The sequence below is a fragment of the Brassica oleracea genome, chromosome C2, assembly GCF_000695525.1.
Source record: "Brassica oleracea var. oleracea cultivar TO1000 chromosome C2, BOL, whole genome shotgun sequence".
NCBI lineage: Eukaryota > Viridiplantae > Streptophyta > Magnoliopsida > Brassicales > Brassicaceae > Brassica > Brassica oleracea.
Window position 1 is genome coordinate 26,093,682 of NC_027749.1, and position 19,895 is coordinate 26,113,576.

General features: G+C 36.2%; 2 protein-coding genes and 2 long non-coding RNA genes across 6 annotated transcripts in view; all 4 read left to right on the forward strand.

Moving 5' to 3' along the window:
• LOC106325199 overlaps positions 1–3,953 on the forward strand; it is an 8,291-nt gene extending 4,338 nt beyond the window's left edge. The window contains exons 2-3 of one of the 2 annotated variants that reach the window (XR_001266835.1): positions 862–943; positions 3,502–3,953. This is a non-coding gene — a long non-coding RNA (uncharacterized LOC106325199). Of the gene's footprint in view, positions 1–861; positions 944–1,391; positions 1,473–3,501 lie in introns of those variants that run through there. The other variant, XR_001266834.1, reaches the window with a different exon arrangement.
• Positions 3,954–6,255: 2,302 nt separating this feature from the next.
• Positions 6,256–7,742, forward strand: LOC106325636 (zinc finger BED domain-containing protein DAYSLEEPER-like). Its single transcript, XM_013763681.1, has 2 exons — positions 6,256–6,352; positions 6,608–7,742. The coding sequence occupies exon 2, from the start codon at positions 6,617–6,619 to the stop codon at positions 7,340–7,342; it is 726 nt and encodes a 241-aa protein (XP_013619135.1). The 5' UTR covers positions 6,256–6,352; positions 6,608–6,616; the 3' UTR covers positions 7,343–7,742.
• Positions 7,743–9,748: 2,006 nt separating this feature from the next.
• LOC106326393 lies at positions 9,749–10,764 on the forward strand. Of its 2 annotated transcripts, none has more exons than XR_001267221.1 (3): positions 9,749–9,963; positions 10,149–10,349; positions 10,527–10,764. It is a non-coding gene; the product is annotated as an uncharacterized LOC106326393 (long non-coding RNA). The 2 variants fall into 2 exon arrangements; XR_001267222.1 differs by having other exon boundaries at positions 10,174–10,349.
• An 8,150-nt stretch (positions 10,765–18,914) lies between these two features.
• On the forward strand, positions 18,915–19,575 carry LOC106325617. The gene has a single exon (XM_013763662.1). It carries the CDS (start codon positions 18,998–19,000, stop codon positions 19,367–19,369), a length of 372 nt encoding a protein of 123 aa, XP_013619116.1. The 5' UTR covers positions 18,915–18,997; the 3' UTR covers positions 19,370–19,575.
• The last annotated feature ends 320 nt before the right edge of the window (positions 19,576–19,895 follow it).

The window sequence follows — 19,895 nt, forward strand, 5'->3', positions numbered from 1 at the left end:
CCATTGGTATTAGTCCATGAGATTAGTATTGGGCCTTGGAGGTTCTTAGGATTAGTGAGACACATATATATAGTCTCTTGACCTAATTTTTTATGTAGAGACTTACAAAAATCAAAAAGACAAAAGAGAGAAAATAGGGAGGGAGACAGAATTTCCTCTAGGTTTGTCAAGGCAGATTTGGAGGGTCAAATGGATCCTGATCAGGCTGATATTTTTTGTAAAGCTTCTTCAGTCAGTGAGTTAAAGGTTCACTGAAGGGATTTAGATTTCAACGGTTGGATCTTCTGTTGTCTGGGTTTTAGTGAAGCTGGTCGTCATAGTTCTTCAGCAGTGCTGTCTTCAGTGTTTGGTAAATCGACGGTGAGATCTTCTCTGATTGAGCTGAAATTTAGCAGAGGTGTTGTTGACTGGTTTATCTTGGATTTGTACGGTGGGATTAGTCTCTGGTTGCCGGAATCCTTGTGAGCTGAGGTCGTTTGGTTTCTGCTGGTTTTGAAGCTTTGTGTTGCTCTCTTGTTGTTGTTGTTCTTGTGTTGGAGATAGCTCTTTGTAGCTTGAGTCTCTGTTCTGTTCAGGTTGTTGAACAGGGAGGACGTGGTTGTACTCACATACATTTATATAGTGGATTGTTGAGTGGACTACGGTCCCGTGGTTTTTCCTTCTCACATCGAGGAGGTTTTCCACGTAAAAAGTGCTTGTCTCATTTAGTTATTGCTTATATTATATCCTGCTATCGTCGAAGTATTTTTCTCTCAGATTCTCACAAGGTCAGGGGAAACACGATTGCTACATTCCGCTGCGTCTCGTGTCCGCTTTCTCCAACAAGTCTTTTACTTATTCCTTTTAAATTTTGCATTGCAGGACCACCATGATGAAATGGAATCAAGGAGAGGCAGCGGTAGAAGCTTATTATCAGAAGTTGTATCAACCTTTGTATATAAAGGTATGGAAATGATCTTCTATTTGTTGCTTCTTACTTAATATATCAATTGGAGTTAATAAAAAAAATTGAGATTGAGGGACGTGAAGGACAAGAATACACTCCTCTACGTCCACAGCTCCACTTATCCTCCTCCTTGGTTCGTGATTATGTTCTGGTTCCAATTCTCTTCTTCTTTTCTTATCCCTCATGCTTATAACTGATACTAATAGTTATCTTTCTTCTCAACGTAGTAGTAGGATACAACTTGATATGTCCTCCTGGTTTTCTGCTTTTCTACCGCATTGTTCACATTAAACAGCTTTGTGAGATTATGAATGGTGTGGTTGAAGTTGAAGGTGCACTAGAAGAAGTAAAAACAGAACAAGGCGAAGATAAAACTGCTGAAGGTGTGTTAGCAATTACTTACACTACAACCTGATTATCTTTTTTGTTTTCAATGCAGGTGAAATTATGTTTCAACTTCAACTGATACGAATATCTGGAAGGGGTACCGGATTTCTTGCATATTGCACTGGAGAATTACCCCTGAGTAAGTTTTGTAATTAGGTTACCTTTTTGTTACTGGAAAAGCAATTCCATTTCTTGATGTTTTCCACATGATTCTTGGTAGTGGAAGTTTTCAAGGCTCCCAAGTCAAATGATAGTATAGAAAGGTTGTCGAACCACAGAGAACTAGAGACTTATGCACCAAGAATACACAAGCTCTCTTAATCTAAGCAAACAGGAGATTGATGATTTGTGACAAGCTAAGCTCCTAAAAATATAAACAAGGTGATCTCATATCCAATCAAGAAACAAGTGCAAGAACTCAATTAAGTGCTAAGGATGGATTCATGGGACTAGGGTTTGATTTTGGGGTGATCAAGATTCAATCTAAAGGTGGCAAACACACAATCAATCTATTACCTTATGCCTAGACACAACACTAAGCAAGCTCTATGTCTAGATGAATGCTCATTTGCTAAAATAACTCAAACATCAAATGTCTTTGGTTGAATATTATTAAAGCAATCATTAGGAATGAATCTACTAGCAATTTTAGCTTCTTTAACAACAAGTGTCCTTGGTAAAGTAAACTAAAAGCCTAGGAGAGTTGTCTTAGGCATTTCATCAAACACCTTTTGGGTGGGAAATGTCTATTGATCAACTTTTGAGTGGCCAACTCAGAAGATGCATTATGAATACTCTACTAACAAGAAACAAGATATATCTACCTTAAAACACCTTAGATCTACACTTAATCACCTTAACCCATGAATCCAAAATGTGTTTACTCTCTAATCTTCATGAAAAAACCTTAAATCTATGTGAGATTCAAGGCTAATCATGTTTATGAAAAAGAGAAACAAGATATAAGATGATGAAATAATTCCTTCGATTGATTAAAGATTCAAATTTTACAAGATTGAAACAAAGTATTGGGAGAAAAAAATGAGATATCGAAACAGGTTTTTAGGTTTAAAACTATATATAAGAGATGCCAAACTCGAGCTGGTTTAGTGAATTAAACCGGGTCAAACCGGAATAAACCGGTCAATCATTTCTCTTCTTCTCCACAGCGACGTTCGCATCCCGCTCCACCAAGCCGCTCTGGTGATTGATCTTCGATGTGGAATTTGCCGAGCGGGTTCATCAAGTCGCTTCAATCACCCGCTCCAGCACACGCTCATGATGCGGCGACCTCACTAACCCGTTTTGCCAAGCCGCTGTGAACCTCTACGAGCTTGAGCTCCGATTCGTTCTTCTCTGTCTCAAGACCCGAGCTTCCTCTTCTCGGCCGCAGTTCGTCGCGTCTGTCTCGGGTCACAGGACTTTTGCCAAGCCGCTGTGACCCTCTACGAGCTTGAGCTCCGATTCGTTCTTCTTTGTCTCAAGACCAGAGCTTCCTCTTCTCGGCCGCAGTTCGTCGCGTCTGTCTCGGGTCACAGGACCACCTCCGCCGTCTTACTCTGCCCCTCCGTCGTCTGTATTCATCTCCGTCGCGTCTCACCTCTGTCGCATCTCACCTCTGCCATGGGTCTTCTTCATCCTCATCGACTCAGGCTTGGCTTGTGGTGGTGGTTGAGTTCGTCTTCCGGCCAGCAGCACCGGACTCGCCCTCTGCAACTCCGGTCGTCATCTCCGTCGTGCTGAGCTTCAGATCGAGAAAGCTCGTTCTCTCCAATGGTGGGATTTAGATAATTTGCACATCTTGGCCTTCACGTTTCAGATATTCACGAAGTGACCCCAAAACTTTTAGATTTTACACCTTGGCCCCTCGTCTTCTGAATGTTCTCAATCTGGCCCATAACTTTCGAAATTGCAGATTTAATCACTGATTTTCGCCCCAGACTTTTAATTGTGTACTCCAAACCCTGTTAAATGCAAATGGACAAATGTATGCACTGTAAACATATAAATGCAACCTAAAATGACTTATATGAACTAAAATGACATACTAAAAACCTATAAAAACATGAGATATCAATTCTACATATTATCAAATGACTGATCACGATGAGCCTATCCTGGAGAAGACCATATGTATGATCTTATTGGCTCTTATCATGTACTTGCAGGTTTTGTTCCGTATTACAACAAGTCTTATTGACCCTTAAAACTGTTGTTTTTGATGGAGATTGAGTGGTATCCTCGAAAATGTTTGACTCAGATGGTTATGTTCTATAAAATAAGGCAAAGAAGGGATCCAAAAAGACAAAGCCGACCATTAAGACTGAGGATTGTGATACTATAACTTCGGAAACTCATTTGGTGGTACTCTTTGTTGTGTTCCAGTCACCGGCTCGGCTGGGCAGTAAGTTTGACAATCACTCATACGTCCTCGACTGAGTGATTGTCAAACTTACTGCAAGGGCTGATGCTAACCTGAGGAGGATGATGATGAAAACAATAGTAGTTTGTTGTTTTGCTCATTCTTTGACTTGATTTATCATCTATCACTTTGGTATGGGGAATAACATCTTTGGTAACAATTTTCCTTTTTTCTTAATTCTACTCAGATTTGATTTTCTATGCAACAATTAAACCAAAAAATTTCGATATACAAAGATAATTTAAGATAAACTAAATAAAAATCTGGTTTATACGTGGGTTCTTACCGGCAAAGAAAATAAATGGAAACTCAAAAGATTCTAAAACTATAGTCTATACAAAGTTTAAGTCAGTAGACAATTTGACAATTATTTTACACACAAACCTAAAAAAGATGTTTAAATCATAACTAAAAACTAATTCATTTTAAATTCATTTCCCTGACAATTATATATAATTTCAAATCATAAAAACAAAACAAATTTGGATTACTAACCATTTCAAATTTGTTGGACGAAAAACAGTGAATGAATATGAATTATTGACAAAAAAAACAACTATCATAACATAGCTACGTGCCACAAAAATCGTAAATCTAAGATACAAACTCATCATTAGTCCTCAATCTCACCAGGTTCTGTTTCAACTTCCATAAACTGAATAACAAGCTTTTTGACGCATTGACTGTTCCATAACATTACTGTATATATTTTTTTCCATTTTTTCATGTAGGTTCATGTAGGAAGGACAGAATACTGAGTGCAGAGAATATGATAGAAATGAGAAACATGAAGTTTTTCCTAGAGAATCAAAGCATCCTACGATAGAATGAGACTCTCAATATGAACATCTTCCTATTTACGTTTGTATTCGTCTAATCGTCTTCCCTACTAAAACTTTGAAGGTGTTGCAGAAATTTTAGAAGAAGAATCATTCACATTTGTTGCTTGATTTATTTGTCACTAATTCGAACTCAGCCCTTTTCGGATTAATGTCAATATATCAGCACAATTTTAATAATAAAATTGATTTAATAACTCAATCCTGCAATTAAAAATTTGTTATGATTTCACTATATCTTAGATTTAAAATATGAATATTTATAAAAGATATCTATTACAATAAAGTTGCATTTTGTCACTTCACATGATGCCACCTCATCACTTCTATATTTAAAATTGGACATGTGTCCTTTTTACTACGTGAATTCAAAGCTCTTCTCACCCTTTCTATTTGGGCTCTCATCGCTTTCAAAGCTCTCCTCACCCTTTCTATTTGGGCTCTCATCGCTCTTTCTTATCTGTGTGTTTATGGGCCTTTACAAAATGTAACTCATCTGGTCCATTTTCGTTTTGGGTTTTCTCTATTCCTCGACACCAAGCAATCACCGCTGTTTCTCCTTAATTTGTTCTTCGTCTCACGCAGGCCATGTCTTCTCGAGTTTTCTATCTTGGCTTTCGGTTGGGCCACTCATGGACATTTATTAGACAAAGCCCAACCACAGATTTTTAAGCCTTCTTTTTTCTTTACGTCTGTGCTCAAGTCGATAAGGCCACACCGCGCTTAGTTTTTTTTGTTCTTTCGACAATTGACGGCGAGTAACGCCTTTCCTTTACATTCAATAGTTGTAATGATCGCAATAATAATTATTAAACCAGTCTCTCCACTCCCTCACATTGATTTCTCATACACCTTTTCATGGTAACGTATGAAACTTTAGGACTATAAATACAGACTGAGAAAGGACATGATAATCATCTCTCCCAACAAAACATTCCATACTTTCTCTTTGCAGATTATCTATCATTAAATCTGACGTTGAGAGGCTTGGAGTAGAGATCAACCAAATAAACCATGCCATCTCTGCACGTGACACCATTAAAGGTACACAAGTTCTTGCTGGCAGACCAATCTGGGGGTTGATTCTTAAAGCTTATAAACTGATGTATTTCTATGTACACAGACTGAGATGGTGATGCTTGAAGAGAAAGAGAGAAGATAGATAAGAAGGAGAGAGTTGCTACAAATCGAGATTTAGAAAAGTTTACAGGCTCTCTCTGTTTTTGAGCGAAAGGTGTGAAAGTAAAAAATATGAACTGGAAATCTAAAATTATAGATCGGCCATTAGACTGAAAGTGGAATTTCGAGAAAGATATTGATAAGCAAAGGACATACACAATAAAGTCAAAAGACACAGACAGCTGTGCACTAACATTCCAAGTTACCTCTTCTGATTTTTTGTTATATTATCAAAAACTTTTAACGTCAATATTGGTAACATATACAAACAAATAATTCTTTTTTTTTTGAGAAAAAAAACAAATAATGTTCATTAATATCGTATGTATTAGAAACAAAAGTTAAATACCAGAATGGACACAATTAATTAATAAAATAATAGTATAAGAAAATCCTTAATTTCAAGGGAACCTTTTTCTAATGGAATGTTAAAAAAATTGAGATATTTATTACTACATGATAGCCTATCCAAGGGGCTCGATCTCATCTCCATCTACCGTATCTCATCTCGTCACATGTCGTATCTCGTCACCTAAGAGGCTCGATCTCATCTCCATCTTCTCGATCGTTATATTCGTTGTGAGTATTTTGTTTTCGTTGTGGGTTTTTTTGTATCGTAGAGCTTCTGTTGATGGTTTTAATGGTTCAACAAAACCTCAAGTTTCAATACTTGTATATATATGAAGAACGTCACTGTCTCTCCTCTTGTAGTTGTAGCTCCCATACTCTGTGATTCAACACTTGTATATATATAATAAAAGAAGCATAACGTGTACATGTGGTCTTTTATAATGTAGATATTTGATTTTGTCTTATTGTTTTGTTTTGTTACAGTGTCTAAAAATGATGAACAATGATGAAGAGTGTCTTCCAAGTGGTGTTGGTGGACCCAATGGTGGACAATCATCAACAAGTGCATCACAATATATTCTTGTAAGTTCCACTCATTCAAAAAGAACTAAAAGATCAACTGGATGGGACCTCTTTACAATAGGAAAAGATGAGAATGGTCAAGAGAGAGCTTATTGTAAGAAGTGCCCAAATAACTATTTGTGGTTTAGAACTAGTGTAACTTCTAACTTAAAACGCCACGCTGAGAAATGCTCACAGGGATTAGATGGTGAAAGAGAAGAGAGGAAGATTGATGATAAAGTTGCTAGGGAAAAATTCAGTCGAGTCATTATCCGACATAACCTTCCTTTCCTTGCTGTTGAATATGAGGAACTTAGGGATTATCTAAGTTATTTAAACCAAGATTATAAGTGTTACACTAGGAACACTGCTGCAGTCGACGTGGTTAAAACTTGGGAGAAAGAGAAGCAAAAGTTAAAGTCTGAGTTAGAAAATATTCCTAGTAGGATATGTTTAACCTCTGACTGTTGGACTGCTTCAGTCTCAGGAGATGGATATATAGTCTTGACTGCACATTATGTAGACGAGAAGTGGGTATTGCATAGCAAAATTTTGTCATTTTGTGATTTGCTTCCTCCACACACTGGTGATGTTTTAGCTAGTAAAGTTCATGAATGCTTGAAGGAGTGGGGAATTGAGAAAAAGTGTTCACTTTGACATTAGATAATGCCACAGCTAACGATTCTAAGCAAGAGATTTTGAAGGATAGGCTAAATTTGGATGATAATCTGTTGTGTAAAGGAGAATTTTTTCACGTGCGGTGCTGTGCTCACATCTTAAACCTGATAGTACAAGATGCTTTAGATGGTATTAGTGGTTCATTGTCTAAGATTCGAGATACTGTGAAGTATTTCAAAGCTTCAACAGCTAGAAGGATTGCACTCTCAGATTGCATAGAAGGTGATGAAGAAGCTGTCTTCTCTTTGGATGTTCAGCATAGATGGAACTCAACTTATTTAATGCTTGAGAAAGCTTTGAGGTATGAGCGTGCCTTAAATAGGTTCAAAGTGGTTGATAAAAGCTATAGGCATTGTCCCTCGAGTCAAGAATGGAAGAGGGCAAAAATTATCCACGAAATTTTGATTTCCTTTTACTGTATAACCACTCTAATATCTGGGACAAGTTATTATACATCCAACTTATACTTTGGGCATATTTGGAAGATTCAGTGTTTGTTGGAAGTGAACAGGAGCCATGAAGATAGCGTCATTAGAGAGATGATATCTAAGATGAGAAAAAAGTTCGATAAATATTGGGAGCAGTATAGCGTTATTCTAGCAATGGGGGCAGTCTTTGATCCTAGGATTAAATTTAGACTCCTGAAGCGTTGTTATGATGAGCTTGATCCCTTCACTTCGAAAGAAAAGATTAAACATCTTATGGATAAGCTTTCTAAGCTTTTTGAAGACTATAGGAAAAAGTATCCTTTGACTCCTGTTGTGAGCTCTACAAGAGTAGACTCTCGTGTCTCTAAAAGAGGAAGAGGGAACTTGGATGTACAAGATGTAAGTTCTGTTTGATTTATTTAACTTATGTTTGTTGATTATATAATCAGTCGTTTAAGTTTCAAATGATCTTTGATCTCTTCTCTTTAAATGATACATGATCTGTTTGAATTAGATGATGTTCCAGACTATATTGAAGAAGGAAAGTCAGCTTTGGATATGTATTTGGAGGATCCAAAGTTAGATATGAGGAGTCATCCTAATTTGAATGTTCTACAGTATTGGAAAGAAAACAGACATCGTTTTGGCGCCTTGACATATATGGCAATGGATGTGCTTAGCATTCCTATAACTACTGTGGCTTCTGAGTCTTCTTTCAGTATTGGTTCTCAGGTTATAAGCAAGTATCGAAATAGATTGTTTCCTAGTAATGTTCAGGCTTTATTGTGTACACGTTCTTGGATACATGGCTACCTGCTTGATGATGAAGGTATAAGGATATTGTATATTGATTAGCATCATTGGTTTGCTGTGAATTGAGATGTATGTTAACAGTACAAATGTATTGTAGATAATGGCGAAGGTGAGATGGTTATTATTCGCTCAAGGCCAAATGAAGTAGAAGAAACTGGAAGTAGCCAAAGAAACAACATCACACATACGTATCAGTAAGGCAAAGGTTAGTCATGTGATGTTTCTCTGTTTCTGAACCTTTTTTCCTTGTTTTGTCAGAGTATGTGTAAGTGTAGTAAGTATTGGGGGTGAATGTATTAGAATGGTTTTGACTTTTCTCTGTTTTGGATATATCATGATAAGTTTAGTTATTCTTTATGTTTCTTATATTAGTCTTTCTGAAATGAAACGGACAAGAGTTTTATGTATGATTAAGTTGACTTTGTTTCTTTTTTTGTCTAATAGAATTGTTTCCATGTTTGTTGTGTTTTTACAGGAAGTTTATTATTAAAGACAAAAGACAATGACAAGAATGATTCCATACAGATGTTCACATGATGTTGCTTTTTAATGAAAATACTATGTTTTATAATTTTATTAATTTTAACAATTTACTTATAAATTTGCATAATACTATTTTAGACAGTGTTAATGATATTTTTATTTGAAAAATTTATATAAATTTCTCTTTATTTTAATTAATTTGTAATATTGATACTATATAATAGTGAGTGAAGTTATTAAAACCATTAATCCATTATTTTAAATGAGTTATATGGGTTGATCCAAACCATTAACTAAATGGATTAGGTTTATCCATTAACCATTAACTAAATGGTTCATATGGTTATGGATTGGTTTGAGTTGGATTATCCATTTTGACACCTCTAATGATAGGTGTCTAATAGGTGAGATTAAGAGATGTGATTAAATCTTCCACGAGCTATATCCTATTAACCATTTTTAATTGAGAAATTACTTAAAATGACTATAATTAATCATGAAATGACTAGACTAACTCATATAATTTGGAAATTACTAGATTAACTCTTGAAGCATGCAAACTTACGATTTTGCCTTTACTAATAATTTTATCCTAATTTAAAAAAATATTTAATACTATAAGAAAGAAAAAAAAGCAAGCACTTTACCTATGTCGGGTTTCTCCACCTACGGCGAAACGCTCTCCTCGTCGTCTCCTTCACCTCCATCTCTGTTGGTCCCTTTTCCCTCACAACCGGCTTCGTCTCTGTCACCAGCGTGACTTGACTGTCTCCACCATCCTCCACGATAACTCACCTTCATCTCTTCCTACTCGACAAACCCGAAATCGTTTTCACCTCAATCACATCCGGCTTCAACTACAAGTTACTCTAATCTGTGAGTCTTTAATATATGCTATTCGAATTGTTGTTATCATAGATTAATTGATTGCATGTTGAAATTTTGGAACCCTAATTCTCAGTTTCATCTCACTGACTTTCAGATCTGTTAATTGTATTTGATAATTAACATTTACTCTTTTTTTTTATTTAAAGCTGTATAAACTAGTGACTTGGTTTCAGATTGTTTGAAATTGTTTCCTCTTAGGGTCTGATGAGATACGTACGTGATATTGGCAAGATAATAGTAACAGTTCCAGGACAACTTTTCTGGGAAGAAAAACAACAATTTCTTGATGAAACAGTTCGGAAGAGGCAATGCTAATGTTTAATTTAGCAAAGAGAGCAACAACCTCTGCAAACTCAACTGTTACAAGTACTCTGGTAATACACAACTCTTTTATTTTCCTCTAAATTCTTGCTAATCTGTTGGATAAAATGGTGTTTAAGGACACAAGTTACTGGCTTTAGGTAGTACACACTCTAAAGTTTGGATCTTTTGTTTTGAATTTTGTTGGTTTACATGTGATAAACGGTTGGATCTTTTTTCTTTGATTTCAGGTTTAGCGTACCAGAAGACGGTGACGATCCAGGTAGCTGACAAGGAGAAAGATGTGGAACTTGGAACCACCAAGACAAAGAAACAAAACAAGCTTACGCTCTATGTTAACAAGTTTATAGGTTATAAAGCTTTTTCATGGACAGTTTAGTTTCTTGCTTGCAACACCTCCATTGTTATGTTCTTTTTCTCAAAATTATATTAAAAAGAAAGTAGTCAGCTGGTTGCTGTCCACATTCATTGTCTGCAGATAAGTACCTCTGAACTTTATAGATATGTGATATGAATTGAAAGAGAGAACAATATCTGATACAAAGTTACAAACTCAACAACATGTCAAATTCAAGAACCTATTCTTACATATAAGGACTTTGCTGCACGCATCTCTGCTGAAGAAAGTCATTATGCCATTTATGATTTTGACTTTGTCACTGTTGAAAACTGCCAGAAGAGCAAGATTTTTTTTAATTGCATGGTAAGAAACTCATTCCTGTAAAACCTCACTGCATTATTTGTGGCTTTGACAATAGATTGTTCTCTTTTTTCCCGATAACAACAGATTGTTCAAGAAACTATAAATGTAGGAACAGATGTTTAGCTCCACCAGCCATGAACAGACGTTTACTTTGAAACTATTACTAAATACAAAATATTTCATTTCATGCATTCAAAATACCGGTATGTTGTGCACGCTTCGTAATCCTTCCCCAGATAATGCTTGCGCTGAAGGCAAGGAATAAATACTTAAATCTATTGCATCAACTTCCAGTAGAGCCAAAGTTCCAGGATTTACCATTCTAATCTTGTGCAGGTAATAAGGTAATTCCTCGTATTGCAACAAGTGATTAATCTGCCATGAAAAAGGACGACTTGATAAAAAGAAAAAGAGGAATGAAAGAGATGACAATAATTACCGAACATTTACCTAATTCTGATCTTAATTAACCTAAAAATTAACCCGATACGAAATTTATATAAACCGGTTCGAAATTGAACATTAAATTAAGTTTGGTTGACACAAATATAGATTTTTTCGTCAATAAATCTGCCACAATATAAATTAAAAAGTCTGCAACCACATAAAAAAAAGTCTACCAACAATTTTAAGTCAGATATATAACTCTGCCGTAAAAAAATAAGTCGAACATAAGAAAATAAGTCGGCCCATAAAAAAATAAGTTGAATACAAAAATCTACCATTTATAACAAATCTGCTACCTCATACGACAGACTAATTCTTAAAAATCTGTTTTCTATTTAAATCGGACAATTAACTCTGCCGTAGAAACAAATCTAACGTTTCTAAGAAAGTCTGACACCACTTTAACTTTTGTTTCTATACATATTTTAATGTTAAGGATACTTTGGTAATGTTTTTTTATTGTTATAACTATGGTCAAGAGAAATTTTGACCAGAAAAATATTCTAATAATTTTCTAAAAATATGAGTCATTCTAGTAATAACACAATTAATTTGTGTCATTTTAGTAAACTTCCCTTTTTAATTTGGTTTTTAGTTTTTTTTTTGTCACAAACATATCTCATTTTTAATTTTGTCCAATTATTTCTAAATATTACACCTCAATCATCTACACATACCTATTATGTCTACTGTATCCAGCTTCACCGCCTTCGACAGTACGTCATCCAGTATAAGTATAGAGGTAAAGAGACTTTACACCATAATATTTCATTTTCGACATTCTCTTTAGGTTCTAATCTTTCTCTGAAACACCGGCTCTAACAAATGACCAATTCCCAGCTTCTAGAAGGCTTAAGAGGCTAAGGCTGCTGAAGTTAGTCAAAATTCATTTTTAATACAGTAGGAATTCTGTAAATTAATACTCAATAAATTAATATAAAATTTTGGTCCCAAGTTTGACTGATTCAAAGACGTAAATCGATAAAATAATAAAATAGTATTTTTTTAGAAAATATTATGTAAATATATGGCCCCCTTTAAATCATAATTAATAATTTATGTATATATTACATTTTATATAAGTACAAACAAACAATTGTATTGTTTGCTTTGTAATAAAATTACTATATTTTATTAACCCTTCAATATACTTCACTAATATTTAGTAAAATTATATCTAAACCATATTTAAATTTTATAAAGCATGTTTTCTCTACACCAAATAATATAATAAATATAATATGAAATTTAATTTTTTAAAAAAAAATTAATTAATATATATACAGTAAAATTAATTATTTTCTCTTTTATATAAAATATATTCTTAAATAATAAAATCCAGAAATTTTTTTTTATAAATTAATAAATATCATAATCCCACCATTAATAATTTATGGATTTTTTATTGTATATGATGTAAGACTAGAGGAAGAAGATGACAGAAAACATAAATCATTCTTCAACTCGACATAGGCGATTTTGCTGCTTCTCACTAACAATCATATGATATACTATCAATATAAGCTCCTTTGACATAATTTAAGGTCAAGCAAACATCAGCGGGGAAAGGAAAAATTGTGATCGTCCAGAATCCATGTCACCACACAATTGTTGAGAACTCGAGTTCCAAGTCGTCCATTTCCCAAGTGCGATCAACGTCCAAAGATCGGGTATCTAAAATGCAAGTTTTATGTAACACATGTTTTCAGTGGTGGCCTATGTGGTAAAGAAGGTCACTGAAGTCCGTCATGGTCATGTAGAAATATCTCCGCCCACAAACATATACTATGTCTAATCAAGTATGCACATATGACAAAAAAAAAGTATAAGACATCTTAGATTCAAAACATGATTTAAACTAATGTTTTAGCTACTGTTATGAGTCCTTATTGTTAATGATTTGTTTCTAATATAAACAGCCATATTATTATCACCTCTAGAATCATTTATAAGTTTTTTAGGAACTAAAATATTGGAAACATCTATGTTAGAAAGTGATTCTTAAAAATATTACAAGTTGCACGCAAAAATCTTAAATGGCTAGATCAAATTTGAGTTTCAAATTTTTCATGGATTTATTAGAGCTAGGAAACTTCCGAATGAAAAAAAAAAAGCAACATGTGAGACAACAACAAAATAATATACCTATCAACTTACAACTACAATGAATTCAAAACCCACATTTGAAACTTACAAACATTATCAACGAGACAACGACTATTAGTTGTATATGGATAATCAAAAATCATACAAAAAAAAACCAAAATATTCAATTTAGTCTTAGTTCTGATACGCAAGGTCAGAAAATGATTTAGTTATTTTTTTGTCTCAACAATACAAGCTAACCAAAGACATTTTGAGACCGAGAAAACTAATAGAAGGCATGCTATATATGTATCACATAGATTTACATAAACATCTTAAAGGAGGAAAACTTTCGCATATTTAACATTTTTTCTAAACACAACTTTGAAGTTGTTAAAAAAAATCTTCACTGGAAATAACAATTACCCGTAAGCACATAAAAACACAACTTAGAAGTTGCAAAAAAACTCCAATATTTTAATAGAAAATTTTAAATATTATAGATGAACTTGATATAGTTCTTAACACAAGAAAATTGAATTACATTAAAAATACAATAAAATACAACACATAAATAATTGATACAAGATCCCGTCCGTAGGGCAAACCACCAGTTCGTCTAAAATCGAAACCTCAAGTAACTTGCAACTATAAGCTTACTACTCTGTATTACGTCTGTCATAAATATTCTTCGGTCTTTTCTATTTGGGCGTCTCATTTCTAGTTGACTCCAATTGGGGTTTTCAGGAAACACAAATAAGAGACACCAATGAGATTAATTTGATGAATCTACTACCGACATTATATACCAACACCCAGAAATAGACTTCAATTAAAAATAAAAAAATCCTGACGTGATCTCCTGATTTAGCTGATGGGACCACGAAACCCCTCCCCTGTATTATCACTAACAATATTCAATAAAATTCACAGCTTATGATCAAAACATTATTCAAGGTTTTTGGATAATCTCAAATACATATAAGAAAATAGTGAAGACACAACGCTTTTTTTTTTTTGGCACGGCTATTCTATTACTCAAACTTGAGGTGGTCTGGATAACCAGACCGGAATAGAACAACCAATAAAATTTAACTCTCTATCGAAGGATCTAGCAGTCTTAGCTAAAAAATTTGAAATTTGATTGCGCGCTCGTGGAACATGTATGATGTTGAAATCCGGGAAGACTATCTATAGTGTCTCTATCCTCTCCAATTCCGTCACAAAGCTTGGCCAAGCATGAGGCTCCTTTAACATTGCAATCAGCTCCTTGTAGTCTGTCCCAAAGCTCTAACATGTTGAGTGCTGAAGCATATTCTCCATCGCCCACCTTAGTGCCTCTACTTCCGTATGTAAGGTTGATTCACGTCGACTGAGATTTCTTGTCCCCATGAGCTGGGTCTTTCCATTACTGTCCAGCCAAACCCACCCACATCCACTATAATTGGCAGAGGCAGTCCAAGATCCATCCAGCAAGCATATATTACCCAAGCTTATGACTTGGGGATTCTCCATATTGTTATCTTGTACCACTGGTTGTGCCACTTCATTCGCTTCAAACCAGGCCTGACATTCACTTTCTGCATATCGAACTAACTCCAAAGGATCTCTGTCGATCCCCCTGAACAGTTTATCATTCCTTGCCTTCCAGATAATCCAGGGATACGGGTCTCTGTCTTCTTCTAGCTCAATAATATTGTTTTTCCTCCAGAAAAGGTAGTCCATATTTGTGTAGACACTTGATACTGGAAATATCTCTGGGCTTGTTGGAGTTGCTGATAAGGACCAAACTTGTAGAGCTGGCGGGCATTCAAAAATGTTGTGGGTTACAGATTCTTCTAAATCTCCGCATTTTGGGCAGTAATTATCACATCTCATATTACGTCTTGCTAAGTTCCTTGTTAATTCCACATGACCAGTTAACAACTGCCATATAAGATGACATATCTTCGTAGGTGCCCTTAACTTCCAAGCAAAGGCTTGAAGCTTGGTGATACTCGGCTCTAAGACCTCCTTCTCTTCCTCCGGCTTTAATAAATTCTACGCCACCCAGTATCCAGATTTAAGCGTATATTGGCCATTCCTTGTGTAGTTCCAGCAATAGGTATCACGACGATGAGATGAGCTTATGGCTAGGCTTCTTATGAGCGGTATGACCTCAAGATTGACATAGTTTTCCAAAAGTCCAACATCCCAATCATTTTCTGCCTGATTAATGAGATCACTGACTCTCATATTGGGATGCATAAATGGCGCAACAGGGATAGCTGGCCTCGCTGGGTCGTTGGGATCCACAGATCCTCCCACACCTTAACGTCATACCCTGAGTGTATCTTCTGTCTGATTCCCAGTAGAAGCAACTTCCTCGCAACAGAATTGTTAGTCCACACAGGATGGGCTACTAGCAGAATGTACTCGTAGTGGCGAACTTAATATGTAGTATCTTCCCCTCAAAACCCGGGCAACCAATGAATCTGGAAATTGAACTAGCTTCCATAATTGTTTTGCCAGCAGAGCCAGATTGAACTCATGGATCATACGAAACTCAATCCCACCGTCCTCTCTTGGTAGACATACTTTTTCCCATTTCGCTCCACAAGAATTGTGCGATGGCACTAGTTAGGTTTTCACTTATCTCCAAAGGGAGAAGGAAAGTAGACATGACATAAGTCGGAAGAGCTAGCAGAATAGATTTTATCAAAACCTCCTTCCCTCCTTTTGAGAGCCATCTACTTGTCCATCCATTTACTCTGTGCATCAACTTATCTTTGAGAAATGCAAACAATTTACACTTGGAGCCTCTAATGTCTTCCGGGATACCTAAGTAGGTTCCCATTCCTCCTTCATTCTGTATTCTAAGTGCATCTGGTGGTTGCATTAATTCGCTTACCAAAGAGTAAGGACGATTTATCAAAGTTGATACATTGGCCTGATGCTTTACCATATTTCCTGACTACTTTCACTACTTCTTCACATTCACGGGGCTCTGCCTTACAGAAGAAAAGACTATCATCAGCAAAGAGAAAGTGGGATACCGAAGGACACGCGCGTGTGACACGCATCCCCGTTATCTTCCCTTGATTCTCTGCATGATTGAGAAGGCTAGCGAGTGCTTCCGTGCATAGAATAAAAATGAAAGGAGAAAAAGGATCTCCTTGCCGTAGACCTCTACCAGGAACAATATTTCCTCTTGGCTGTCCATTCATAAGTACCTTATATTTCACCGACGTAATGCATCTCATTATCCAGGTGATCCATGTCTCTGAGAAACCCATTTTACGCATGACCGCTTCGATAAATGACCATTCCATACTGTCATAAGCTTTACTCATGTCCGTCTTAATGGCCATCCTTTTACTTCGTCCACTTGGTTTTGTCCTCAGCGCGTGGAACATTTCCTGGGTAATCATAATGTTATATGAAATCTGCCTTCCAGCAACAAAGGCTGACTGGATTTCTGAGATCAAACCTGGTAGCACTTTCTTTAATCTTTGGCATAAGACCTTCGAAATTATCTTGTAGCTGACATTACACAGGCTTATGGGTCGGAATTGAGCCATGTCATTAGGCTTGGCCGTCTTTGGGATGAGACATATATTCGTATCATTTAGTCCATTCACCACTGTTCCCTTAATAAGGAATTTATTAACCATAAGAGTTAAATCATCCTTTACAATATCCCAGAATTTTTGATAGAAAAGCGCAGTCATCCCATCTGGTCCTGGGACCTTTTCTGGATGCATAGCAAAAAGTGCTAATTTGACCTCCCATTCCGTTACCGGAGCTGTAAGGTTATCATTCATTGCCCCAGTGATTGTCGTAGGAACATTGGCTAGTGCCTCTGTAATGTCCTATGGGTTAGACGATTCAAAGATCTGTCTAAAATAGCTAGTAGCAATGGCTACTAAGCCTTCTTCATCCTCGATTATATTCCCATCAGCGTCTAGGAGCTGCGTAATTTTATTTCTTGCTCTCCCTTGCTTTGTCAAGGCATGAAAAAAATTTGTATTTCGATCTCCCTCTCTCAGCCAAAACACTCGGCTTTTCTGTTTCCAGAACATTTCTTCTGCCTTAAGAGCATCAGAGAGCTCCTTCAACGCTGTAGCAATTTCCTCAGTCGTAGCATTATCATCTGCATACATACCTTCCACTTTTCCTTTAAGCTCTTCCACTAATTTCGCGGAGGAGGGGTTAACATTATGCTGTCTCCTCCATTCGCTCAAGGCTTTTCGGCAGCTTGAAATATGTTCCATAATAGTCGCGCTGGGAGGAAAATCAGGAGATTTCCATCCCTCAAGAATGACCTGCCTTAGCTCATCGTTATCTAGCCATCTTTTATCAAACTTGAATTTTTTTGATCTCCTTATTGGCTTTATGAGTATATCTGCAAGAATAGGACGATGGTCCGATCCCCACAACCCCATATACTTGACAGACGACTGGGAAAACTTCTCAAGCCAATCCGCATTTCGTACTGCTTTGTCTAAGCGACATCTAACAGTTGAGCCGCCTGCTCTCTTCCCTACCCATGAGAGCATTTCTCCCGTAAAAGGGAACTCTAGCATTCCACAATAATTAAGCATCTGCTTAAAAGGCAGGAATGAGCTATAAGGCCGTTGTCTTCCCCTTACCTTCTCATCATGCCCTGTAATTTCATTAAAATCCCCTATCATAAACCAAGGTCCAGTTCTTGTCGTTGAGAAACGCGTAAGACGTTCCCAAATTTGATCTCGTCTTTCTAGTACAGGATCCCCATAAACAAACGTTATATAGACTTTTATTCTATCGATGACTGCCTCAATGTCAATCATACGGTTATTTGAAAATAAAACATTAACTTGAAATTCATCCATAAAAAATAAAGCTAAACCTCCGCTGAGACCAAGTGGCTCAACAGTAACCAAATGATCAAATACTAAGTCGGCCTGAATGTTTTGCAATAGCAGCCTCCTGTTCTTTGTTTCAGAAAGGAATACAAGTCCTGGGCGATGCTTCTGACACATCTCCGTAAGGAAATAATTTGATGTTTTAATACAGAACCCCAAATTTAAAAGGAAATAATTTGATGTTTTAATACAGAACCATATGACAATATCCAAAAGCCGTACAATATTTCAAAGAGCATAAATAACCCAGCTTTCTAAAAGAGGTTTTTGACAAAATATGAACTCCACTAACGCGTGGATCCCACAAAAAATTTTAAAAACCAGGCCGACATATGGCGGTCAGTGATTGGTTTATTTTTTAATTTTTTTTTTTAGAAAACAAAATGGAAAAAAAAAAATTCTTAAGGCCCCATTTGGAGTTTTACCGATAATGATGGTCTAAATCAACGAAAATTACATTTTTTCTATAAATACACTGCTACACACACACTCATAGAGAGACATCTAGACTTCACTTAGACATTCTAAGAACTTTAGACCTTTACCAAAACCAGAGAAGATCAAGAAGAAGAAGAAATACATGGAGAGATCACCATACTACGGTTCATCGTACCTAGACTACCTTTCTCTCCCAGACCCACATGTCTGTTTTTTCTTCATGGTTGTCTTCTTTGTATTGTCTCTCACATGGTACTTGAACTACGAGTCCGTCCTCGAAGACACCATGAACCAGCTCAAGCTCGTCTTCATGCTCTCCCCTCTCTTCCTCCTCCTCCTCGTCCACATCTTCTCAGGCGGCCTTTCCTTCTACGTCCCATGGCCTGAACAGGACTCCATCCACCGTGCTGGTTCTTCTCCTTGGGGCGTAGCAGCCGTGCTCGTGATCATCTTGCTCATGGTCTCGTACCAGTCAGACATCCATGAGATGTGGTTCCCCTTTGGGGCTAGGTAAATCAATCAACCTAAAAGTTTCCTTAAAACTTATGACCAGCTTGAGATATGGAACATCCATGTAAGGTTTAGTCTCTCATGTGAGATGTTAAAGTATGTGTACGAGTGAAACTTTTGCCGAAGATCTTTTAAGTCTTATCAGAGTGTCTATATATGTAGATGAAATCAAGTGTCTCTGCGTGTGTATTCTGCTTGTATTCGAAAAATTCCCTTTAGAAAATGAAATGTAGATAATAAAAAATTTGATGCAGGAGAAAGTTTTGTGGTTGAATGGATGCAAGAGTTAAACTCCTAAGAGCATATTTATCCGGGATACTAGAGGGTTTCTTAGCGTGTGGATCTCGCGTAGGACCCACTTTTTTTTAAGAAACCGGTTACAAAAACTACTAAATAGTAGTCGGTTCTTAAGGGTTTCTTACACTGTTCGCGGGCTCCACTAACACGTGACGGCTCATGATTGGTTCGTTTAATTTTTTTTTTCTAAATTAGAAAAAGTAAAAAAAAAAAAAAAAAAAAAAAAAAAAAAA